At 41.2% G+C, this 26,830-nt stretch overlaps 1 protein-coding gene across 7 annotated transcripts in view; it reads right to left on the bottom strand.

Moving 5' to 3' along the window:
- LOC149192717 (uncharacterized) overlaps nucleotides 1-26,830 on the bottom strand; it is a 473,076-nt gene that overhangs the window by 161,486 nt on the left and 284,760 nt on the right. For all 7 annotated transcript variants that reach the window (XM_089404681.1, XM_089404682.1, XM_089404676.1 and 4 more), the window contains 5 exons: nucleotides 10,681-11,149; nucleotides 2,538-2,879; nucleotides 2,214-2,420; nucleotides 1,951-2,049; nucleotides 1,783-1,855 (listed from right to left, as the gene is read on the bottom strand). In XM_089404681.1, coding sequence (XP_089260807.1) covers nucleotides 1,783-1,855; nucleotides 1,951-2,049; nucleotides 2,214-2,420; nucleotides 2,538-2,879; nucleotides 10,681-11,149 — 1,190 coding nt within the window. The remainder of the gene's footprint in view (nucleotides 1-1,782; nucleotides 1,856-1,950; nucleotides 2,050-2,213; nucleotides 2,421-2,537; nucleotides 2,880-10,680; nucleotides 11,150-26,830) is intronic.

The raw sequence follows: 26,830 nt of genomic DNA, 5'->3' as shown, positions 1-26,830 counted from the left end.
TTCACAGCCAGAGTTATAGCACAATCGGAGCCGTGGAGCATTGATGCTTCTTCTTGGTGGCATTGCGATCCAAGTGGACCTACTAGTAGCAGGTTGAATCAGAGATGGGCACGGGATCCAGGGATTGGAGGATCCAGTCATGTTTCGATAGCTTGGAGGCATGACGTGGACCAGTGGTTTACATGGGATCTGGGCATTGAGCCTCAGTGCGTTGGGCCACCAGATTGGTCCACAGATTTGGATTGCTTAAGGGCAAGCAATCTTGGGGCGAGAGGACTGTCATGTCCCCATTTTTATTCTTCTTCATAGTATAGCCAAGGTAGATTTCCAGGGCAGGAGATGGCCAAGTCAGTGGAGCAGGTTTATGTCATCAAGGGTCCCGATGGAGTTTTGAGGAGTTTTTATGGTATTTGATGGCATTCGCTTGGCATATTCCATCATCCGCACAATTTGCCTTTCGTGTCGTCGCATTCCGGCAACTTTCAAAAATCAACGTTATTATTGGGCATAACTTAATTAATTATGCTCGAGGTGGCATTCCGGAGAGATTGATTAATGGATAACCTCATTGTAATAGCTTGTTGGAACTAAAACGAGAAGACCTACAAGATGGGATGGTTAGATAGGAGTTTCATTGACTTGAGGAGACATGGTGGCCAATTTACCCCTTTGCTACATTAAAAAGAATATTTTAATTGAAATAAAAGAAGGAAAAGTGCTCCATGATTAAAATAATAATAAAATAGAAGGTTCTAGAGAAGTCCATCAAATCTATAAAAGAGGAGGAGACCATTGGAGGGCATCTTGAATTGAGTATTGTTTCTTGTATGAGAAGTTGAGAACATGGTTCTCTACTCCATTGGTAGCCCCAGGACGAAAACCCTCGGGTGATTTAGAGAGATTGGGCGAGCACCCATCTACCCTTGGTGGATCCATTCAAGGTTCACAGGTTGCAGTTATTTGATTTTTAGTGTGTTTTGGGAGGGCCATTGTGGCATTATTGTAGATCTGCTGAGGCCAGCTATCTCAGCTATTTTGTTATTCCAGCGTGTAAAACCCCCGTTCATATATTATAATAAAGCTGAGATTGTTTTTTCTTATCATGTTATAGAATTGCATGCATTTTATATGTTCTATCTGAATTTTTGAGGGGTGATATATCCAGTGCATTTCCACATTATCTATATCCCCATACCGTGCAATTCAGGTCTAGTGACTACTGATTGTGTTCTCTAGTCCCATCAATGTTTTACTTAGTCATTTCAGGAGTCTGGACATCAATAGAATTATCTTACCTCTATTTTCTGCATTGTATAGTATACCATTCTATTTGCATCAATTTCTAATAAAGCGTCTCATGTTGCCTGTATGGAGGAATGCATTTGTTGCCATTTGGATCCAGGATATATTAGTCTTGTCTATCCAAATAATATGTATAATTTTATTTTAATTCTTATGAATTCAGGAGTAGCTATAGCATTAAGGTATTTGTCTGCTCTACTATAAATACAGTGGACTGACCCCATTATCGTATCAGGGTAAAGTTTATTGGTATTGTTCAGAGTCCTCACTTCAGTCATAAAATTTCATACATCTTTATCATATATTATATCAATGAGAGATAACTGAGTGGTCTATGGTTCTGCCATTAAGAAAAGGTTTCCTCCAGCTCCAGCTTAAAACTTATTATTTTCTGAAGAAAGAGCCATTCAGCCACTGTCACATTTCATTATATCATTTACACCCTTTCAACACTTGAAAGTTGAAACTAAAATCAAATACCTTGCTTTCCAGCTTCTGTAACAACATGACAGCTTACTTCAGCAGATTTGGCACTGAGCTTGTAAAGCCGCACCTGCATAAAATAGTAACATCCAACACACAGAAGTAAGAGATGTTGATTGACCAACACTGCCAAATGTCAACACTCATGAATTATATTATCCTTACCAAACCTTCCTCATCTCCAACAGCCAACATATTTGAAATTGGGCAAAACTCCAATGCTGATATGGGTGCATTATTTCCCGTTAAATTGACATTTTGTACCTGTTAAACAATAGATGTGCAACGAATTTGCAAATGAAATAATAATATTTTATAGAAAAGATATTCAGAAATACGTAGGCTGTTGATAATAGGTTTGTCACACATTTGCATAGGAAACCACATAGGGTATACATAATTGTAGCAGAAGTGTTCTCAAATCTCACCTCATTCTCTACACTGCAAAGAAGACCTAAAAAAGGTACTGATGCATCCCATACTTTAACAATGCCATTTTCGTGCCCAGTTATGTAAATAATCTCCACATTGGAACTCTTATCAAATGACATCGAACCATGAACTCCACCAGTGACAGCCCACTTTGTGCCAGATGATAGATTGGATGGTGCAATTGATTGCAATGCACAAGGTAGCTATATTGAGATGAAATAATAGCTTCTCAAGTTAGCAACCAGAACATCAAAGAAAACCTGTTCTTATGAAGCAATTTTATGGCTAGATGATTCTAGAGACTGCAAAAGTAAATATACCTGTGATAATATTTTAGAAGCGTTCACATTTTTAGGAAGAAGTACAAGTTTTGTCACAGTTACACAAGGTTCAACCAATGGTGCTTGTATGGGAACAGGCAGAAGAGAAATGGGAGACCTCTCCTCTTCTGTACTGAAAGAGGACTGTGATATGCTAGCCCCATCATATGCATGTAAATAGCCTGGATTTGTGAGTACAAGAAATGAAGCAGATAGATGGTTCTGCATGCTTCCAGCATTTGGTAACAGTATCATGTCTGCAAAAGATCCATGAAGCTCAAGATCTAAGCGTGAAATACAAGTCAATTTTTCCAGCCCATCAGACCATTTCAGGCCCAAAACCTGCGAGGTGGGATGACAGAGTGAATCCCTTCTTTAGAAATAAAGATATAATCTTGACAAGTACAATGTTCTACAAAAATAAAAATGTGCACACCCTGCACCACAATTTTGATTACATGCAATTCTCAAACTTATTTCTAGATAATGTAGAGTAAGTCATGCAAAATTGTGGAAAAGATTGGAACATTTAAATGAATAAATACTATCTATATCTCGATTTATATGCCTATTTGAAAATTTTAGGCTTATGGTTTCACAAGCTTGTCTGTTTTAAAAGAAAATCAATAAAAAGCAAATAAGCTGTACTCAACAAGCATGTGGCTGGGAGAAAGGAGGAATGGCCCAACAGCAATTACAAATATAGATGAAAGTAAATTTATTTGAAAAGGTATTGCTTCTCGCACATCACCATTTGACTTTTACCTCTTGCTCTTATTGAAGTATTTTTAGGTGGAAAGGATGCCATGGAAATATTTAAGGTGAAACAGGGAGGTAAAAAAGATCCCTTGCTTAGAAAAGGGTCAAAGTGACTTCGGGTTGCCTGACATTCCTTGTAATGGAGGAGCATTCAAAGCTATGTTGCCAGGGCTACTAGTGTAACTTGGCAGGTCATAGAAACGAAACAGCTAGACACAGAAATATGATCAGGGCTCCATTCAGTCGCAAGAACTGATTTGCAAGGAAGAAGATATAGAAATTTAGGGCTTATTCATTTTGAAGTAAATTTGCAAGACATATCACATAGTCTTGACATTTTCAAAATCTCCCAGGTCGAGAGCGAATCTGGAGCAAATTTTTATATAATATACGTTTTTATATATTTTGATGCATATATGTCAACAAAAGCATGTAGAATGATGAATTAGATATAAAAAGCATAAAAACATGGATTAAACCATATAACATCAATCATCTAGAAGTTATAATCTTCATCAACCACGTCCACAAGTTACAAGTTCTCATTTATATAGCATGTAAGGGTGCACATAACCAAAATAGCACCAAGTGCAATCCATCTTTGAACCGAAAATACATCAACAAATAGGTTCTAGATGGCCTCTAACATCCAAAAAAATCATGCTACAACAAATAGCTACATATCATCAAAATCATTGCCTATCTTGGGATCTTTGTCATTAATATCACCCTCTAAGCAATTAACATAAGATAGAAAAAATGTAGCATGTCAAGTCAAGATTTTGTTTGAGTGATGGGTACATTTTTAGTAGGGTCATGATAGAGGAGTTCGACAACCAATGTCACTAACATCAAGGTACATAGAGGGCTTGGTGCTCTTGATTAAATACGAGTCTCATACCCTAGTAAATGACAAAATCCAATGGAAACATTGCAATCCCCCCCGATCCTCAAGAATAACCTGTCAAGAATAACCTATACCTCTAAATGTGGTGGCTTGGGCTTTCCCCCAACCTCTGAGATCCTCAACTCCACAGCGCACTCAATGTCTCCATGTCTCAAGTCAACCTCCATCGTGTGGGCCAAAACAGTCTGTGGTGGGTATGAGTGCATCCCCCGAAGCAACACGATCTTTCCATCTGGCCCTACAAACTCCATCTCCAACTTCTGCGAGTCTGTTGTGACTTTGCCAAGCGTATAGAGCCATTGGACTCCCAACACTATGTTGGTGTCTGGTACATCTACCACAAAGAAATGATCTATCATGGAGTAGTTCCCCATGGTCACTGTCAAGGCAGACATATAACGAGTGCACTGCATGGTTCTTTCCCCAGGCACAAGAACTGAGAATCCCTCAAATTCCTCAGTTGTGATGCCCTTCCTCTAAACCAGTTGTGCATCTATGAAGTTGTGGGTAGCCCCACTATCCACCAGAACTGAGACACGTTGCCCCTAAATAGTGCCTCTAATCCTCATAGTCAAGAATTTGGGTACCCCTCGTAGTGATGCAAGGACCCCTCTAGTAGGTGCGAAGGAAACTCCCCCTAGTGGTGGTGGTGGTGCTCCTCCTCCCTGCGGTGATGCGTTGTCCTCTCCACTCATCTCAAATTAGGTCTCATCCTATGAATCGCTGTTAGAGAAGACCTCAATATAGTGGGCCTTGCCCATTGTACACCTATGGCTTGGTGCCCATGACTCCTGACAAGTGAAGCACAGTTTCCTCTTCCTGAGGTCTCTCTGGGTCTCATCATCCAGCTGCCCACACCCCTGATTGGCTCTCGGTGGTGGAGCCTCGATGTCCTTCCCCTCTGCTAGAAACCCCGTCTAGGGGGTAATGGTGCCCTTGCCCTTGGTAGGGCATCCTGTAAATCTCAGGCCCTCACAACTGCATCCTGCAATGTAGTGGACCTGTTGGACCTCACCAACCCATGCAATGGCTCTGCTAACCCATCCACAAACATGAAAATCCTCCTAGACTCTAACAAGTCTGGCACCATCACAGACAATCGCAGAAACTCTGAGATGTAGGTTTCTGCGCTCCCGATCTGCTTGAGCCTTGTCAGCTCCCCGAAATACTCCTTTGGATCCTTCCTCTCAAACCTCTCCAACACCCTCCTTGTGAAATCATCATAGATAGTCACCCCTACATGCTCCAACGTGGTCAAACCCTGTTAGAAGGCTTCCCAAGCCTTCCGGTGTCATAAACTGTGCTGCTCCCATAGATTGTGCCAAGTCAAGCTCTGATACAACTGTAATATCCCTAAGGGAAAAATAACAGTAAATATTCAAAGCAAAATAGGCAAACAAATCATAAAACTAGAAAAAACAATCAGACCATGAAACTACTTCCAAAACAACGTTGTATACTCATTTTATTAATGGAAAGAGGTGTAAAATCAAGGTGTTGGAATGAGTGCACTTGGGCTTGCTCTTAGCAAGCTAGCAAAAGCCCACAATGATCCCTAAATCACCCTCCTCCAAGCTTTGTCAATTCGGCCCAAGTGTTGCGTTGTAATTCCCTAGAAATGTTGTTGCTGCCTGAAATGATCTACTGCTAGAGCCCTCTCTACTGCTTAGAAAATTCCAGGAAATTAATTTTGGCCTCTACTCAAGAAACCCAAAATAACCCACGAAGGGTTTGGCCAAAGCTTGACCCAAGAATTTTGACCCTTTTGGGTTTGGCTAGCTCTTCTGCTGGGTAATTCGACCCTCTTGAGAATTATGCTACTAAACACCCCCAAAATGCATGCAAACCCTGTTAGAAGGCTTCCCAAGCCTTCTGTTGAAGTTTGTAAGTTTACTTAGTTAGAAACCCTCCATGCACTTTATCTGATTTATTCCTACCTACTTGTTATTTTCCTTAACAAGTTATTTACAATGTAAATACTGAAAATAAACACTAGTGCATGCTCAACATATTACAGATCAGCAACTAAAAAGAAACAGAAACAAACACACCATATGACACCATTATTTTTGGACTAATGTCCCCGGAAAAACCCAATGTGGGAAAACCGGTGCAGCTATCTGAGGGTTTTCTTATTAAGCAATATCAGAGTACAATCTGGGTGCCGAAACTGGCCTACGCAACAAAGAATTTCCTTAGCAACAATACCTCTCTGTTTCTGACAAATCTACTCGCTGAAACCCCAGATAATCCTTCTAGCAGCTACTCAACACCAATTTGCCCCAGAAACCCCAGCGTCTGCCCAATCTGGACTGCATCAGCCTCTCCTACCCAGTGTTGGCCCTGCGTCAGCCCCAGGAGGCCCTGCATCAGCTTTCTAAGCCTCTGCGTCAACTACGTTGGCCTCTCTGGTGCTCTGCGCAGCACTTAGTTGCCTCTGTGTGGCCCTGCATGAGCACTAGCTGCTCCTGCGTCACTCTCTTTGGCTTCTCTGCTGCTTTCCCGGCACTATCTCTGCCTCTTTGTCTCTCAGTACTCAATGCCCCTCAACTGCTCTCCCAATCACTAATTCTATCTCTCTTAGCAAACCCCGCTCTAGAGAATAGAATGACTGATCACTCTGGTGTCTATTCTCCAAGTGACCCACAAGCCTCCTCTTATACTTTTCCTATTGACATATCAACGGCCGAAATTAAGTCCCTAATCAATGGCTAAGATTAGATCTGGCTTGATCCATGTCTTTTGGACCACTCTAACACAGATTCATATTAATACACATTAATAACTCCATTAAAAATATTAATTATTTTAATATCCCTTGATCTGTTTAGAATCTGCCCAAACCCTTTCTAGGTATTGGAGATCTCATGTGCCCCAACCTCTCCACCAAATTTTGCGGCTAGAGCACATCCGATGCTACCCCAAATCAACACCTTCCCACCAAATTTCCTCCTCGAATTCCCCTAACTCTACAAACTCTCGAAGTGCCTCTAGCAGTGACTGGGCAATCCTTACGTTGTTGTGGCTCTCCCTGCTCCTGTAGATCGATTTCCTACTATTGGTACAAATTGGGTTGAAGAAGAACTCCCTCCTAGGGCTGACACTCGAAGTGCACCGAAGCAAGAGCTAGAATTCCCGCTCGGAAACACTCGATGTGCTAAACAACACATGTAGACTTGGCTCTTGGCTCAAGCGTGCTCTTGTCAAAGACAAATTCTAAAATTTGATAGATGATAACCAAAATGAGAGCCCCTCCTTCTGTTTATAAACTTACCTCCAACGCTGCCCATGTGGGTCCACATCGACTTTCCCTCACCTTTTTCGCACCAATGAGAGCGTACTCTCTATGTGGGCCGAAAATCTCTTTGTGGTGGTCCCCACATTCCACCAAAGCCGCAATCTTTCCTCGAACACTATAGTTGGGGTGCTCTTCATGCCAAAAATCAAATGTGGGTCCCCTAGGCCCACTTTTCCTAAGTGAAACAATGCAATACGCCAAAATTGAGCAAAATTCGATATTCCCTTAGTGAAACACTAAGTAGGAATATCACAGCACAATTTAATCCTACATTAAGCAATCATTTCAGTGACAGTTAATTCTTCCAATAATCAGTAGTAATTGAAGAAAGAACAGTAAATGCAATGACAATAGGAGACAATCAACACTTCAACAAGAGATACTGATTTGGTCAAAGACCAGTGAAAATCCCCACAAGGGGGAAAACCCTTTGAAATTCTTCTTCTATTAGATTATCATAAGATGTTCAGTAGAGAGTACAATGAACACAAATCCATCATTGAGAGTCAAAGTCAAAGCCTTGAATTATCCAACAAATCAACCAACCAAAAATCAATGTGCCAAAATGAAATAGTCAAATCTGGTCAACTGTTATAAATCTGCAATTCTGGTCAACAGCAGTCAACGTGCCCTAACCGGTCCCAAGTCAATGATCAAATCTGTCATTTAGGAGCTCGGTCAACTGTCTTCAAACTCAGCCTCAATTGCTGGTCAAAGTTAGCCCAAAACAGTCCAAGAATACTCAGTTAAACTCAGTTAAAGGAGAGGGAAAATTCTGCAGTCAAGTCTGCAATTTCCCCTGTGGTCAATGTGCTCCAATTGCCTCGGTCTTAGTGCCCAAAAATGCAGCCAGGAGAGAGAAATATTCCCAAAAAAATTGAACCAAAAATCAGCCCAAAAAGTCAAAGTCAATGCTGGTCAAAGTTGAGGAACAGCTTCAGATTTCAGCGACCTGTAATTTCATCCTTCTTGCCCAGACGTGTGAAGAGAATAGCTGCCTCAGACCTGTACGAACCAATCAGATTGGGAGAGAAGAAGAGAAGTTGTGTGGTGATGTCCAAATGAGCTTGAGGTCACTCGTATTTATAGGTGTTGGATGGGGGGCAATTTGTCCTTGGGCCGACTTGATCAAATGTGTCATTGTGGACTTCACTTCAAAAATACACTTTCCCTTATCCAAATCCAGTTCTTCAAAGGTCAATTTTGGTCCTCTCGGAATGAGGAATCTAGTCCAATGATTGGAATTTGTCACTAAGCTGCCAAATTAACATAAAAAAATAGTTGCTACCCAATGTGACCAGTTAAACCAAAATTCAAACTAGGAAAAATTCAACAAGAAGCAGACGCAAAAATGGAGTCACAGAAAAATGAACTCAAAGACAAAGTCAAAGTCGGGTCAGAAAAGGGTCAGAAAATTCAGAAGTACAATCTCCAAAACTTGAACCTTGTGATCCTAATCATAATAGTCATCGTTTTAATAAGACAATTTATCGACAACCAAATTATTTCGAATGTAGGTGAGAATTTTCTCACAGTCCAACGAATCTGAGTATTATTTCAAGGCCTTATCTACAATAGCATGCTTGGTATCATCACGAGAGAAATTCAATTCAGAGTCTCATCAACTAACTGTAGTATTTGCTTATATCGGTTGGATTAATGCACCTACAATGTATCAATAGGCTTTCAAGACACATCAGTATTTTTGTCTGATTTCCTCAAATGTTTTGATGATGAAGCATTTCAAAAAAAGAGGGCATTTAAGATATCTAATTAATATAAAATGAGAATATTTATTTGTTTCAATGTCATCAAAACCCTACCAGACTAGACTGAGTCAGCCAATCCAACTGGTTTTAGGCAAAAAAATGGTCTGAACTGTGGTCAAGGACCGAAAAAGGCCAACTCAGTATTAAACCAGCCTTTTTGCAACGAACTGACCGCTTCCATATGGTGTTGTATGACACAACTCGGGACCCAAAAAAGTCATCTTTTTCTAAAACATAAATATTTCTTGTGGGGTGGCTGCACCTCCAAAACAACCCTAGGCCCCCCTAAAACCTATTTAAGAGTGTAGCCATACACCAAAGATCTTTCCAATCTTAGTTCTCAGTAAGTTAGTCATTAGAAGTATGCATGTGACTTTGTTATATTTATATTTAACTTCAATGAATCAAGGCTTTGGTCAAAACTGGAGAACATGTGGAATCAAGAGAAAAAGCTTCACCTCCTCATAATCAGGTTTTTCACATGCCACAGCTAAATGAACAGAATGAATTCTATATAATTGGGCTTTGGCAATCAAGCACAAACAATACCAGCAAAGTGTGTGTGGCCAATCTGCAAGTGTTTTACAAACTCCAACTGAAAATTGCAATTCCAAAACATACTTAAGCAATGCCTAATGATCAAACCCCCTCATCTTACAACCATATTTTGAAATTGCACTAAACCTGCAATAACCAATAAATAGTGTGGCCAATCTGCGAGTGTTTTACAAACTCCCACTGAAAGTTGCAATTCCAAAACATAGTTAAGCAATGCCTAGTAATGGTCAAACCCCCTCATCCTACAGCCATATTTTGAAATTGCACTAAACCAACAATAACCCATAAATGGATCACAAACAATACCAGCAAAGTGTGTGTGGCCAATCTGCAAGTGTTTTACAAACTCCAACTGAAAATTGCAATTCCAAAACATACTTAAGCAATGCCTAATGATCAAACCCCCTCATCTTACAACCATATTTTGAAATTGCACTAAACCTGCAATAACCAATAAATAGTGTGGCCAATCTGCGAGTGTTTTACAAACTCCCACTGAAAGTTGCAATTCCAAAACATAGTTAAGCAATGCCTAGTAATGGTCAAACCCCCTCATCCTACAGCCATATTTTGAAATTGCACTAAACCAACAATAACCCATAAATGGATCACTTAATTAGATATGTATCATAATACAATGAAAAATCAGGAAATTGAACAAAAGCTTTTTCTCCTGATCCATACAATGTCACAGCTTACACACATTAGTCTTGCATCAGAACTCCTCCTTAGATTAAGATAAATGCCAGCAAAAAAGTTAACCACGACCCAACAAATTTTGATAGATTTCACCAGAAACTAATAAAGAAATGTAACATCATCCAGTAAGTCAAAATGGATTTCAAGACAAACCGTCAGAACTTCAGAGCTTCCTATTTCATTGCCACCATATATAAAGAGTTGTCCCCCTCCTGAAGTGTTCTTTCCTCTTGCACACCATCGTAATACTATTACAGGGATTCTTCTTTTGCTAGAAGACAGCTGTAGTTTGGAAAAAGTTTTAATTGAAGAAGTGTCGATGCCTTCATGCTGGTGTTTACCAGAAGAACCAAAAGGAATATTCCATAACAAGATATCTCCATCAGTGTAACCAACAGCAAGGATACTTCCATCTGCAGATGCCCAGCATGCACAGCAAATTTCTTTCTCTTCATTATCGTCATTTGTATCTAGCCTAGATGTTTCATCTCCCGTGTCATTTGGAGAACTGGCTGCATTACTATTCTTGGGTTGAAGAGCTGAACAACCTCTGACTGCAACCACATGAGCTTCATAAATGTCCCATAGAATAATCAACCCATTTGCATATGCAATAAGAACCCTGCACACAGTATAAGTTCACTATAAGCCAAATAATAAGCACCCTGTACACAATATAAATTCATCATAAGGCAAATGATAAGCGCCCTGCACACAATATAAATTCACAATATGCCAAATGATAAGCACCCTGCACACACAACTCTTCACACAATACAAATTCACCATAAGGCAAATAATAAGCACCCTGCACACTATATAATTCACCAAAATCCATATGACTAGCATCCTGCACACAATATCAATTCACCATAAGCCAAATAAATGATGAAGAATGAGAACAGGATCAAATAGTTACTTCTTAGAGGAAGACAACTACTAAGTCTCTTTTAAACTTGCATGAAAAAACTCTTCTTTGTAAAGTGCATTATCAAGATTCAAAGCCAACAACAAATAAATCATGAAAGATTCCAGACATGCAACCAAGTATTGCTCAAACTTTGTATAGTGACAACATAAATGTAAGTTCAAAATAGACCCCAACTAATGTGAATTATCAAAGATAGAAGAGTACTATCTTTCCTCAAATATCACAAAATTCTATTAATACCAAAGTAAAATTATTAGAGTTCAAGCAGGACATATTCACAATGCAAGGTTTCAAAACATGAGGCCATTTCCAAAAGTCTCATTGACTTGAAAAATGACAATACAGATTTAAGTTCAGTAATATTAGCCACGTGAGAAGGAAAAAAATATTAAATGAAACAAACCACTAATAGGTATTGTTACCCACTAGCCTGTGGGTAACCCTCAAGTGAAAAATTTTCATCCATTCGATCCAGCTTGCCAGCTAGCAACCCCACTTGATCCACAGCTAGCCACTCTCAGATCACTCATCTCTTCATCTAGCCAGTTCACCCGATGAAGGTGGGGCTTCAAATATGAGGTACAATGTTTTAAAACTTCGAATCTGACTCCAACTCGGTCGAGGGTCGACTCCGACTCCGAATCTGGCTCGGTATTGACTCGGCCGGCTCGATTTCAATGACTTGGTCATTGTAAAATATACATTAATTTTTCTTTTTATAAAAAAAAAAATTTGAAAGACTTTCATTCATCTTTCCAGAATCCAAACACACATCATTAGGATATAGATAGAAGACAACATATGATCAAAGTAGGCTCATGAATATATCCATTATATCAAAATGGCACCCAGTGCACTGTCCAATACATACATGATGATGATATAGAGATCAAAACAAAAACACATAACCAAGGAGGCTAGAAATGGCCTCTACAACAAAAGTAAATTGTGACCAATACTACTGGCTACTGCTAGAGGAGCTAAGATCATCTAGATCAACCTCTGGATCAGAGTCAGACTAGGGGCCCCATGGCTCCTCCTCATCATCATCTCCAAGTGCAACTGTAGAAGTGGTAGCACTGGCAGGTTGTGCAGCAGCGGCAAGCTGAGATAGACAAGATATGCGCTTCTGTCGTGGCTAAGCAGAGGAAGCACCTCCAACTGGAGGACTTGCTGGCCCTAAGGCTAAGGCTGGTACAAGTGGATCAGGATTTGCATTCAACTAAACATTATGTTCGAGTGATGTTAAGTCTCATAATCATAATCAATATCCTCATCAGAATGAAACTCTGCTGGATGACTCTCCACTACCCAATCTGATGTTGGATCAATGTCTTCCAACAAAATGGGATCTAAATCAAGTCTTCTGTTCAACAATTGGTTGCGTCTAAGCCGAAGGTTGTATTGGACATAGACTAGATCATTTAACAGTTTTTGATCCAAACGGTTTCTCTTCTTCGTGTGAATCCTCTCAAAGACAGACCAATTGTGCTCACACCTAGTAGCACTACAAGTTTGACTCAAAATACGAATTGCAAACTTCTGCAATTCAGGACAATGGCTACCAAAAGCCTCCCACCATTTTTCTACAAAAAACATAGGAGTGTAATGAGTTAGCTCAACAAAATAGCAAATTATATCCAACTTTCAAATTATAAACAATTTAATAAAATAAGTATTAAGAATTTGAAAATTGGAATTTTTGTTTACCTAGCTCATCTGCGTCCCTTGCAATCTTTGCTAGGTTCTTCCCAAAGGTACTTGAGGCATTGCTGAAGGTTGTGACCTATCGGTGTATCTCTAGCTTATCGCACTCCAATGGGATCATGCGATCAATGAAGTCAATCAATCCATCTCTAACCTCCCCGTTCAAAGCTCCTATCTCGTTAGCTTTATAATGATACCGTGGGTTCAAAAAATACCTAGCTGCATGTATAGGGCGATGGAGTTGATTGTTCCATCTTTCATAAATGATTGCCCAAATGGGCCCATACTTAGCCACTTCATCCTTGTATGCCCTCTTTATTTGCTCTGTTTCTTAATCCATAGCAGTGTTGCGGGGGAGCGCCCCCCCCCTTCGAACCCGCTCCCGAAGCGCGCTCCAGGCGGGAGCGGCTCGGGAGCGCGCTCCCGTAAAAAAATTTACGCTCCCTGGTCTGTTAGGGAGCGACTCAGGGAGCGATCTCTCCCGCGCTCCCAGAGCGTTTTTTAATGCCCGGGAGCGATCGAGGAGCGGTTCGGCGGAAAAAAAAAATCCGCCGGACCCGAAAAAATTAAAAATTTTAGAAAAAAAAATTTGTTTTATAAGGCCACACTTCATTGAGCAAGTTGGAGCTGGAGCAAGAGCATTGGAGCGAAGAGCAAGTGCTGAGGAGCGAGGAGCAACTGCCAAGGAGCGAGGAGCAAGCCTGCAGAGGTAAGTAACTTAGTAATCTAGTTAGTTTAGCTGGTTAGGTAGTTAATTTAGTTGATTTAATTTAGTTGTTTGAGTTTAACTGTTTAAAAATCATGTATTTAAATTAAATTAATAAATTAAATGAATTAATCCCAATAAACTAAATTAATTTGCAGATTCAAGACTCAAAACCCTACAAACATCAAACACCATGGACCTGGGGATATTTATTGGCATTTTCCTCTTCCTGGTCCCTTTTATGGTTATTATGGTGGTGGAGAGTAGGAAACGGAGGGGGCCTCAAACTGAAGAGGTGGATGAAGAAGCCGGAGGAAGTCAAATGGGTGAAAACCCCAGTGAGGAGGAGGTGGAGGAGGGTGAACATGACCCTCAAAAAACTAAACAAGACCAAACTCCATTGTGGAAATATGTTCACAGGGCTGAAACAGGGAGAGGGGTGGAACCACTAAATTTCATTGCCCCCATTGCAACACTGATTACACAGGCTCATACACCCGTGCTAGAAGACACCTCTGCGGGAAAAGGCCATGGGATGGAGAGAAACAAATAGGAATCAAAACTTGTGCAGCGGTGTCAACAGCAGATAGAGCCAAATACATAAAGGAAGAGGAGGACGCCCAATACAGAACAAAAAGATCAAGGGGTTTCTTTGAACCAAGCTCACAATCACAAAGAACTCCTTCAGCATCCTCCCAAGGCAGTGGATATGGACATGGAGGCACAGGGTCATCATCTTTAAGGCGTAGAACCATATCAGATTTCCTTGATGAGGGGTGTAGGAATGATGTGGATTCAAAAGTTTACAGGTTCCTCTATGCATGTGGGATACCATTCAATGTTCTACGCTCACCTTATTGGCACGAAATGGTTTCTGCCATAAATGATGCCCCTAAAGGATACAAGAGCCCTAGGTATGACAAGGCAAGAACTGTTGGCCTTGATCATGAAAAAGCAAAAATATCACATTCTTTGAATAAAATGACAAGTTCTTGGACTGACAATGGGGTGTCCATTGTATCTAATGGATGGACAAATGTAAAAGGCAAGCCATTGATAAGTGTTCTTGCTGTGTCTGTTAGTGGTCCCATCTTTCTAGCTGCACATGATTACTCAGACAAGTTCAAGACCGCTATCAACATTGCAGAAGCATTACTTGAAACAATTGAGCGTACTGGCCCATACAATGTCATCCAAGTCATCATTGATAATGCTCCTAATTGTAAGGCAGCGGGAGCAATTATTGAGGATAAATACCCGAACATATTTTGGTCTGGGTGTTTGGTTCACACATTGAACCTTCTGTTGCATGATATTGTCAAAAACAAAAATGAACAATACCAATGGATTGGTGATTTGTACAAGAAAGGAAAAAAAATGATAAAATTTATTACAAATCATAGCAATACCCATGGCCTTTTCCGCAGTCACTCGAGATTGGAGTTGCTGAAGATTGCGAGGACTAGATTTGGTAGCTATTACCTCACCTTCAGGCGCCTTTTGAAAGTAAGAGAGGCATTAGCTAGCATGGTATCAAGTCCACATTGGCAGGTGTTAAAGGAAAGCGCTACAAATGTAGCTGACATGGCAGGTTTTGAAACGGTGGAGGAGGCCGCTCTTGATGGGCAGTTTTGGACAACTGTGAGGCAGGTATTGGATTTCACCAAGCCAATTTATCACATGATTCGGTTTGCAGATACAGACAAACCAGTGATTGGCGAGGTGTATGAGCAAATGGATTGTTGAAATTTGGTACCGGAGGACAGGTGGTTCCCTTAGACTTTGATCTTTGGCCTAGGGAAAAGTGTCCAAAAGAATTTAATTTTTCTCCTAAAGTGACTTTATAATTTTATAAAGTTAAATCTAATTTAAAAGTGACTTTAAGTGATAAAGTTACTAAGTCTAATTTTAAAGTAACTTTTATAAAGTAAATGAAAAATTAGAAAGGAAAAGTGACTTTGGAAATAAATGACTAAGTGGGTCTTTATTAAAGTGGGGTGAATTAAAAAATAGAAAGTGAGATTTAAATGAGCATTTAATCTCAGCCATTGATCTAAATCTATTTCAGCCATTGGATTTAGAGATCACCCAAAAGTCACTTGGAGTTATATTAAAGGAGGAAAAGGAGGAAAAGGTCATTCATTCTTTCATGAGCAGATTGGGAGAAGGAGAGCAAGAGAGATTTCTGAGCAGGGAAGAGAAGGAGACAGCAGCTTGGCACACATTCCAAGGCAACAGTTGAGCAGATTTGTACAGCTGATTCAGCACATATTGAAAGGCAGATTTTTGCACAAAAAATCAAGGAGCAGTTTGCTGATTTTTCTGCACACAAAACGGAGGCCGTACAGCATTTATTGCTGTCCTGTTTGCTGTAATTTCCAGATTGCTGTGAGGCACGAGAAAGGAGATAAGTTGTAAATTTGCTTGCTGATTTTTTGCTGAATAATTCTCATTGTAAAAAGGCAATTTTCAGAAATAAAGAAGAGCTCTCAAACTGGTTTTCCCCAAGAGTTGTAGGGGGTTTTTCCAGGGTCAAGTTGACCAAAAATATCAGTGTTTTAATGTGTTTTAATGGCTGTTTTTGATTGCTGATTTTTTAATTCTGCAATTTCCAGCATTCTGAAAAATTTCCAGAATTTGTGTTTTCAGCAATATTTATTTTTTTCAGTCTGTTAAATGTATGGTTATGGGAATGGGCATTTAACTACATGGGAGAAATAAGGAGAAACTGAAAACCGAGGTGGGAAAACAGAGATTTTTACATGGTATCAGAGCTTGAGTGCTGAAGCGCAGTTTGGGACAGCAAAAGGAAAAATTACAGTTGCTGATTTTTCACTCAGAAAATTCCAGCAAGCTGATTTTTTCATAAACAGCAATTTTATCTTTACTACAGCAGTGCTATTTTTCAGTTTTAGGACAGCAGGATGTCATTGGGATTGAGGGTGGAGGATAGGCTGGATGGGCATATAAATTACAGCGTTTGGAAGGAGAGAATGCAGAATATCTTTGAGGAGGCAGAAGTCTGGGATATCATGGTGCATACCGCACAGAACCCTGTTGTTGTGCCCACTGATGTTACTCAGTTGGCTGAGTATAAAAAGAAGAACAATAAGGGTAAGAGGCTGATTCTAGACGGAATCAAAGACCATTGCATTCCTCATGTGAGAGGAAAGAGCAATGCCCATGAGATGTGGACAGCATTGTCCAATCTCTACCAGAGTACCAATGAGAACCAGAAGATGGTCCTGAAGGAGAAGCTGAAGAACATTAAGATGGGGAATGATAGTGCAGCTGGATATCTCACAAAGATTACCAATGTGAGAGATGAGTTGGCAGCGATTGGAGAGGCCATTCCATCCACTGAGTTGGTGCGTATTGCAGTGAATGGCCTCCCCCGTTCATGGTTGAACTTTGCTGATGGGGTTTGTGCACGTGAGACCCTTCCCACATGGGAGAGGTTTTGGGATGATTGTATTCAGACAGAGATCAGGAAAGGTCAGCTTGGGGCAGCCAAGCCAGTTGAGCAGGATGAGGATGTAGCACTGGTGGCAGGAGGCAAGAAAGGCAAAGGGATGAAGCAGGCTTCCACAAGCGGTGGTGGAGGCAAAGGCAAAGGTAAAGGTAAACAGAGTAACTCACAGAAGGACTATTCCAATGTGAAGTGTTGGAATTGTCAAAAGATGGGACACTATGCAGTTGTGTGTCCGGAGAAGAAGAAGAAGAAGGGGAAGAACCAGGACGTGGCAGCTTCAGCAGAGATTGAGGACTTTGCAGGTCGTTTTGACCGAGAGTTTGCGTTCACTACGTGTGAGTCCTCTAGTGCAGGATCACCTGCCACACAGGTTCAGAGGGAGCATGATTTTCCCTCGATTAGCGGAGCATCTTCAGGTATCTGGTATGTGGACAGTGGGGCTTCACGTCATATGACAGGAGTCCGTGAGTACTTCTCAGAGCTTTCAGAGAGTGGCACTGATATTGAGGTAGTACTCGGTGATGACAGAGTTGTTAGAGCAGTCGGGGTGGGGACAGTGACATTTCAGAGGGAGTCCAAACCTCCCTTGAAGGTGTCAGAGGTTCTTTATGTGCCAGGGATGAGGAAGAACCTCATATCCGTCTCAGCTTTGGAGGACAGAGGATATGAGGTACTGTTCAAGGGAGGACAGGTGTTGATGTATCCCAGGGACACTCCAACTGATTCAGCTAGAGTGATAGGTGTACGCCATGCAAAGGTGTACAAGTTTGCATTCCAGCCCCTTTTGGCATTGAGCAGTAGTACCGACAGCAGAGCTAGCAGTTCTGAGCTGTGTGAGATTTGGCACCGCAGGATGGGACATATGTATCATGGAGCCTTGAGGACATTGCGGGAGATCACTACAAGTGTGCCAGATTTCAATACTGATCACTTTGATACTTGCAGAGGTTGTGCGATGGGCAAGTTTGCCAAATCCCCTTTTCCCAGCAGTGACAGCAGAGCGACGGGGATACTTGATTTGATTCATTCCGATGTGAGCGGTCGGATGTCTCATGTTTCCTTGAGTGGATATGAGTACTATGTGTTATTCATTGATGATCACTCCAGGAGGACCTGGATTTATTTTTTGAAGACCAAGAGTGAGGTCTTCAAGCGGTTTCAGGAGTTCAGAGCTCTTGTGGAGACTCAGACAGGTCGAAAGATCAAGTCCTTGAGGTCGGACAATGGAGGAGAGTACACCCTTGTAGAGTTTGTTGACTATTGTGCGGAGGCAGGCATTAGGAGGGAGTTCACTGTTCCTTACAACCCCCAGCAGAACGGAGTTGCAGAGAGGAAGAACAGATCCATCATGGGGGCTGCCAAAGCCATGTTACATGATCAGGGGTTGCCATTGTTCTTGTGGGCAGAAGCCTGCAACACAGCTGTTTACTTGCAGAACAGGAGTCTGCATCGTGCCTTGGGGCACATGACTCCGGAGGAGGCTTTCTCTGGGAAGAAGCCTGATATTGGTCATCTTCATATCTTTGGATGCATAACATACTCCTATATACCCAAGGAGAAGAGGACCAAACTAGAGCCCACCGCAGAGAAGGGTATCTTTGTGGGCTACAGTGAGACCTCAAAGGCCTTTCGGATTTACATTCCTGCACAGAGGAGAGTTGTTGTCAGACGGGATGTGAAGTTCGAGGAGGACAGGGCCTTTAGGAGGTCACGGGAGTTAGAGTATCTGGATCAGCCAGACCCTCAGCAGCAGTTGAGTCAGTCGCAGGGATCCAGTGGGCAGGGATCAGGAGGATCAGGAGGTACATCTATGAGGATGTCAGGTCCGTCAGTGAGCAGTGGCTCATCGAGCCAGAGGGGTGGTGCTCCGGGCAGCATGCAGAGCAGTTCACTAGGGAGTCCACTGATGGACAGTTCACATGGTACCTCAGCTTCTACAGGTTCAGGTGCAGGCAGGAGGACAGCAGACAGACAGTCAGGAGTTCAGACTACTGATGGTGATGAGGAGGAGGAGTTTCATTCTCCTATGAGAGAAGCATGCTCAGGGAAGAGGAAGCCCAAGTGGCTTCAGGACACCTTGAGAGATGCCACATCTGTTGCTGAGCCGAAGAGGCCGGTCAGAGAGAGTAGACCACATGAGAGGTTTTGTAGCTATATGGCGATGGTTACCAGCATCCTTGACTCTGAGCCTTCTAGCTATGAGGAGGCAGCTAGCCAGCAGGTCTGGAGAGAGGCCATGCAGGAGGAGTATTCTTCTATCATGAAGAATGATGTTTGGGAGGTGGTGCCGAGGCCTGAGGGCAAATCCGTGGTTACTTCCAGATGGCTTTACAAGGTAAAGCATGCTGCAGATGGCAGCATTGAGAAATTCAAAGCAAGGTTTGTGGCTAGAGGGTTCTCCCAGGTAGAGGGAGTTGATTATGAGAAGACCTTCGCTCCCGTGGCTTGATATACTTCGATCCGCTCCATTATATCGATAGCAGCAGAGATGGGTTGGAAGATCCACCAGATGGATGTGAAGACCGCATTTCTCAATGGCTTCATACAGGAGGAGGTGTACATTGAGCAGCCACAGGGCTTTGAGGTGCATGGGAAGGAGTCCCATGTGTGCAGACTGAAGAAGGCCCTTTATGGCCTGAAGCAAGCTCCCAGAGCTTGGTACTCCAGGATAGATACATACTTGCAGGGGATGGGTTTCACAAAGAGTGAGGCAGATCCGAACCTTTACTTTATTGTGATTGGTGAGGAGCCTCTCATTCTGGTGCTGTATGTGGATGACTTGATCATTACAGGTGCAGAGAGACTCATAGAGCACTGCAAGAGAGATCTTGCGGCAGAGTTTGAGATGAAGGACATCGGTTTGATGCATTACTTTTTGGGTTTGGAGGTGTGGCAGGAGGAGAGGCATTTCTTCCTGGGGCAGGGGAAGTATATTGTGGACATCCTTAGCAGATTCCACATGGAGGATTGTAGACCCATGTCGACACCGATGATCACCAACTGGAAGAAGCTTCATGCTTCGGATTCCGAGTTGGTGGATCCCACATTGTACAGGCAGCTGATTGGTTCCTTGATGTATTTCGTCAACACTAGACCAGATATATGTTTTGCAGTCAACACGATGAGTCAGTTTATGTGTGAGCCTAGGAAGGTTCACTGGGTGGCTGCAAAACACATTTTGCGGTACTTGCAGGGGACAGTGGATTATGGTCTGGACTACAGGCAGGGAGATGGAGTGATATTGGCAGGGTACACTGATTCTGATTGGGCAGGTTGTGCTTCTGATAGGAAGAGCACTTCAGGGTGTTGTTTTGGGTTGGGTTCAACAGTAGTGTCATGGTTCAGCCAGAAGCAGCAGTCAGTAGCACTGAGTTCAGCGGAAGCAGAGTATATGGTAGCCAGTCTAGCTAGTTGTGAGGCCATCTGGCTTCACAAGATGTTGTTTGGCTTATTTGGTCAGCCGTTGAGACCTTCAGTGATTTACTGTGATAATCAGAGTTGCATTAAACTCACGGAGAATCCAGTATTTCATGACAGGTCAAAGCATATCGGATCAGATATCATTTCATCAGAGACTATGTTCAGAAGGGAGTTGTGAAACTTGAGTATATTTCCACTGATGAGCAGGTTGCAGATATTCTTACCAAAGCCTTACCACGGGGCAAGCATGTCTACTTCAGAGACAAGATGGGTGTGGTGAGGAACACCTTCCTCGATAAGAGGGAGTGTTGAAATTTGGTACCGGAGGACAGGTGGTTCCCTTAGGCTTTGATCTTTGGCCTAGGGAAAAGTGTCCAAAAGAATTTAATTTTTCTCCTAAAGTGACTTTATAATTTTATAAAGTTAAATCTAATTTAAAAGTGACTTTAAGTGATAAAGTTACTAAGTCTAATTTTAAAGTAACTTTTATAAAGTAAATGAAAAATTAGAAAGGAAAAGTGACTTTGGAAATAAATGACTAAGTGGGTCTTTATTAAAGTGGGGTGAATTAAAAAATAGAAAGTGAGATTTAAATGAGCATTTAATCTCAGCCATTGATCTAAATCTATTTCAGCCATTGGATTTAGAGATCACCCAAAAGTCACTTGGATCACCCAAAAGTCACTTGGAGTTATATTAAAGGAGGAAAATGAGGAAAAGGTCATTCATTCTTTCATGAGCAGACTGGGAGAAGGAGAGCAAGAGAGCAAGAGAGATTTCTGAGCAGGAAGGAGAAGGAGACAGCAGCTTGGCACACATTCCAAGGCAGCAGTTGAGCAGATTTGTACAGCTGATTCAGCACATAGTGAAAGGCAGATTTTTGCACAAAAATCGAGGAGCAGTTTGCTGATTTTTCTGCACACAAAACGGAGGTCGTACAGCATTTATTGCTGTCCTGTTTGCTGTAATTTCCAGATTGCTGTGAGGCACGGGAAAGGAGATAAGTTGTAAATTTGCTCGCTGATTTTTTGCTGAATAATTCTCACTGTAAAAAGGCAATTTTCAGAAATAAAGAAGAGCTCTCAAACTGGTTTTCCCCAACTGGTTTTCCCCAAGAGTTGTAGGGGGTTTTTCCAGGGTCAAGTTGACCAAAAATATCAGTGTTTTAATGTGTTTTAATGTGTTTTAATGGCTGTTTTTGATTGCTGATTTTTTAATTCTGCAATTTCCAGTATTCTGAAAAATTTCCAGAATTTGTGTTTTCAGCAATATTTATTTTTTTCAGTCTGTTAAATGTATGGTTATGGGAATGGGCATTTAACTACATGGGAGAAATAAGGAGAAACTGAAAACCGGGGTGGGAAAACAGAGATTTTTACATGGATACCATGTTGGGGGAAATAAAAGACATTGTTCATAATAAAGATCCCAACTTGTACAAACTGATTCATGATTGTGTGTGTGAACAGTGGAATAGGCTTAACCTTCCACTACATTGCTTGGCGTATATCCTTATGCCAAAATACTACTCTACATCTTGGTTGGGCCAACCTGCAGCAGGGGGTGGGGTTAGGACCAAACCCCATTTAGATCAAGAGGTAACTAAAGGATATCTGGAAGCATTAGAAAAGTTGGTGCCTGACAGGGAGGAATGTGCAGCTGTGCGCCTTGAAATAGGCAGATACTTCAGTGGCACTGGTTTGTATGGTAACTTCCATGCAATGGACGACAAAGATAAATTTGATTCTCTCACATGGTGGGAAACATATGGCGGCCACGGACTTTTGCCAAAATTGGTAAAAAAAGTTCTTTCACAGGTTGTAAATTCTTCTCCTGCAGAGAGGTGTTGGAGCACCTACAGTTATATACATAATGTGAAAAGAAACAGACTCAACGAAAACCGAGCAGAAAGCTTGGTTTAAGTGCACTACAACTTGAGGTTGTTGAGCCATTACTGTGATCGGGCTAATGAAGATCCCACATATAAAATTTGGGACAATCACCCTGAGGACGACAATTTGGAGGATGGCATTGTACATATTGAGGAACTAGAAGAGGAGCTTGTAAGGGATGAAAATGAAGCAGCTGCTGCAGCCATGCCACCTCCACCTCCACCATCCAGTAGCAGTGCTCGAGGCCCGAGTCTTGTTCCATTGCTGTCGCCACCTCCATCGACACCCTCGCGTGGAGGTTCTAGTTCTGGTCGTCGGTCTGTGCGGGAGACTCCTAGAAGACCACCACGACCTACTTATACTCCTGGAGACTCTCGTGGCAAGGGCCACTTGTAGATTTACAGTTTACTTGTCTTTTTTAGTTTCTATTAGACTTTAGTTTTCATAACTGTTGAGTTTTGAGTCCTTGACTCTTGACTCTTGACTCTTTCATATCATTATGACATTATGATATTTTTTGTAAACATTATATCACTGTGACAATGAAAATTTGAAGTTTGAAGTTGGGCCTTGGCAATTATAACTCATTGGTAATGATTGTGAATTATGAATATGATGCTTTGTGAAAGACTAAAGTTGTTTCATTTCATCTCATTATTCATGTTTCATTTTATAAATTTTTAACATTTCATATCATGTTAACAGTTAGAAGTTAGGACTTAGAAATATCTTCGATATTACTTCTTGTAATGGTTAAACTTGGCTTACAAGTACAACTTTGGTGATCAATGATGATAAATGTTATTGAATTTTCAATTCTGAAAGCTTGAAGTTGAAACTTTAATATTGAATTTGATGAATCATGATTTATAAGACTCAATATGTTGCAGTTGTAATATGTATTTTACTACCTTGTGGACATGGTTGATGACGATTATAATTTCTAGATGATTGATGTGATATGGTTCAATGATCAATTTATGTTTTTTTATGTTTTTTATGTCTATTTCATCATTCTACATGTTTTTGTTGACATATATGTATCAAAAATTAAAAAATATAAAAAATATATATATTTTTAAAAAATCGCTCCCGTTTTCGCTCCCGCTCCCGCTCCCAAGTAACATTGATCCATAGCCTCATAAATGAGCCCATAGCCAATCTTTCCCCATCCACCAACCGCAACACCTTCACCAGTGGCTCAGCAAGCTTCAAAATATCTGCTGCCTTTCTACAAAATATTTCTTCATTAACTTTATTTTCCAACTATTTTCCTTCCTGTTTGTGAGACCACTAGCTTTGATTCCATTCTTCACTAGAAAATATCTTTTGTAGGTTTCTATGTTGTGAAAGCATAGATTGCAATGTCAAAAAATGAGTAGCAAATCTAGTGATGGCAAGCCTAATAATATCCCTACCCCCTATGTGTTTCCTCATCAGGCTCAAAATCCATGAATGATTGTAGATAAATTTTGTTATTCTTTTGGCATGATCTACAATGTTTTTGACCCAATCTAATTTGTCAATATCCTCAAGCATGAGGTCTATGCAATGTGCAACACATGGTGTCCAAAAGATGGTTCTAAGTTTTTCCTCCTATAGTTTACCAGCAAGAACATAGTTAGAGGCATTATCAATGATGACTTCAACAACATTAGCCACCCCCACCTACTCAAAAACCTCATCCAATAGCTGAAACAACAATTGTCCATATTTTACCTTATCATATGCATCAACTGATTTTAGAAACATGGTTCCCTGTGGGCAGAAGATAAGAAAGTTTATGATGGTACGGTTTCTTTGATTAGTCCATCCATCTGACATGATGGCATATCCTGTTCTTGCCCATGAGTTTTTGAAATCTTTCAAAAACTCATTAATGGAGGCAATTTCCTTTTGCAAATGATATCCCCTTATCTCATGCATCATTGCATAGTAGGGCCTTTGAAGCCTTTTCCAGCAGCATGTATGGCATCAAACATAGGCTCACAATATGGTGAATGGGAAGCATGGAAGGGGATATCAGCATCATACCACCATCTACATATGTAATCACAAGCAGCCTCCCTCAATTCTTTCTTCCAATGGTCATCTAAAGTGGGCTGCAAAGTTCTACTAGCTTGAGGACCATGTGCATCTGATGGAGAGGAGGGTGTGATAGTGAAATAACTTTTGATATTCATATCACCCTTCTTTTTCATTTTACCCTTACCCTTTTCTTGAATAGACTCCAAAGAGGGAGGAACATATCGGAAGGGGTTGGATGCATCAGTACAAGGGATAGAGGAAGAACCCTCAAAATCAAAATGGGGGTTGGTAGCCAGCATTTTTTGTATCTTCTTCTTCTTCCCAATTTCAGCCTCTAACTCTTTTTGCCTAGCCTTTTCTTCTTTAAACTTCTCAAAGTTGGCTAACAATTCCTTCCTAATCTCCCCAATTTCATCTCATTCACATGGAGTAATTTGGTCTCTAATCCCCACCAAGTGTTGTTTCAGCCTATTAATGCCCCCAAGACCTTCCTTAATTTTTCTATAGAAAAATTTGCAATGCATTTGACTATCAACCATTTCAACATATGCCCAAGCAGCATCTCTCACTCTAGGTGCCATTTTTTGACTTGGAAATGAAAGCAAAAAAATTGAAAATGAAAACAAAAAAAATGGCATTGCTTCAACATTTATTTCTTTCACAAAAAACACTTTTTTCAATTTCCAGATTTGCACATAAAAATTAATAAGCAAAAACAGATTTTTACAAGTGAAAAAAAATACCTCCAGGCACAAACTACCTTCTCAAGGTTTCTCGAACAAGCCAACTCCTCAATGCTGCTCCAAATGACTGCCCAGGAAGCTCTTCACTCCTGCTACAATGCTTGCCCAAGACTCCTCACTGCTGCACCAAAAACAAACTCTACAACTCTCACTCAAATGCAATGAGATGGTTGTGAGGAAATGAGAGGGGTTGGGTGGGTTTTATAGGGTTTAGTAGAGGGGAATGGACCCTAAATAAACTATAGGAAAATTGCAAATCTGTTTGGGGTCCCCAAAAATAAAAAAATAAAAATAAAAATCGTTGTTTTTGAGTTTTCGGACTACTGTCATCCAACCTGACCGAGTAGGTTTGGACTCGGCCGAGCCGACGGAGTTATTACTGAGTCGGCCGAGTTGTTAGACAACTCGGCTGGCTTGGTAATAACCCGGTTCATTGGCCGAGTCAACCCAGTGAGGCCTTGACTCGGAACAACTCGGCCGAGTCAATTCCAAGCCAACCGATTCTTAAAACTATGATGAGGTATACTAACCATTTTTGTATCAAGTGCTTTCTTTTAATGGCAGATCACGAGTCAAATTGGATGATTGATTGCTTTTGATTGTATCCTTGTTCACCTGCTTCACCTTGGTGGCTATCCCCCACCCCTCGTGTAGTATAACACTCCTTGAGGCCTTTCTTTCCACTATCTAGGAGGGGCACAAATAGAATGCCTTGATTGATGTTGTGTGTCCATGATAATCCATAATTACCTCTTTCTGCACTTTCCCTTGTCCCATCTCACCTCTTCAGGTTGATTTCTTACTGCTCACATTCTTTGGTTTCCCCTGTGTGCCATGACTTTGAGTAAAGGCCCAAAAACTCAGCCCTAACAGGTTGATGCAGCTGAAATAATATTAAAAGCCTATGTAGCCACACCTAAAGAAAAATGTTATAAGGCAAAGATGTTTGGGACAAAATGAACCTACATGGACAAAAGCCTAATCCGAGCTCTACCCCCCTCATTAGCGCTCACCCAGTTCCTAGCATATCTTGATCTATCGAAATTAAAGGAACAATTCAATGTCCTAACCTCAATGAGCAATGAACTGTTATATCTTAAGGGGGTAGTTGATGCATCTACTAAAACTTGTAACCCACACTATCCATGCATAGAAAAGGATATCATTCAAGAAAAAGGCAGACTCAAGGAGTGGAAAAAATAGGCTAAGCGGTAACTTAGGTCCTATGATTGTTTCCTCTTCCCATCATATTACTCAAAAGAAATTGGTTGCATCGATGGTACACTATGGTCAAACCCCAAACCATTTCGCTCTTCCATTTACACCTTCTAATTGATGGGTTGGCCTAGGAATTGTTCCTCCCGAGGGAGAACCACCTTATAAGACCCATTGATAACTCTCCCA

This window comes from Pinus tabuliformis, chromosome 2_2, assembly GCF_031772625.1.
Source record: "Pinus tabuliformis cultivar Carrire ecotype Pingquan chromosome 2_2, CPIR1, whole genome shotgun sequence".
NCBI lineage: Eukaryota > Viridiplantae > Streptophyta > Pinopsida > Pinales > Pinaceae > Pinus > Pinus tabuliformis.
This window is presented reverse-complemented; position numbering and strand designations above follow the sequence as displayed.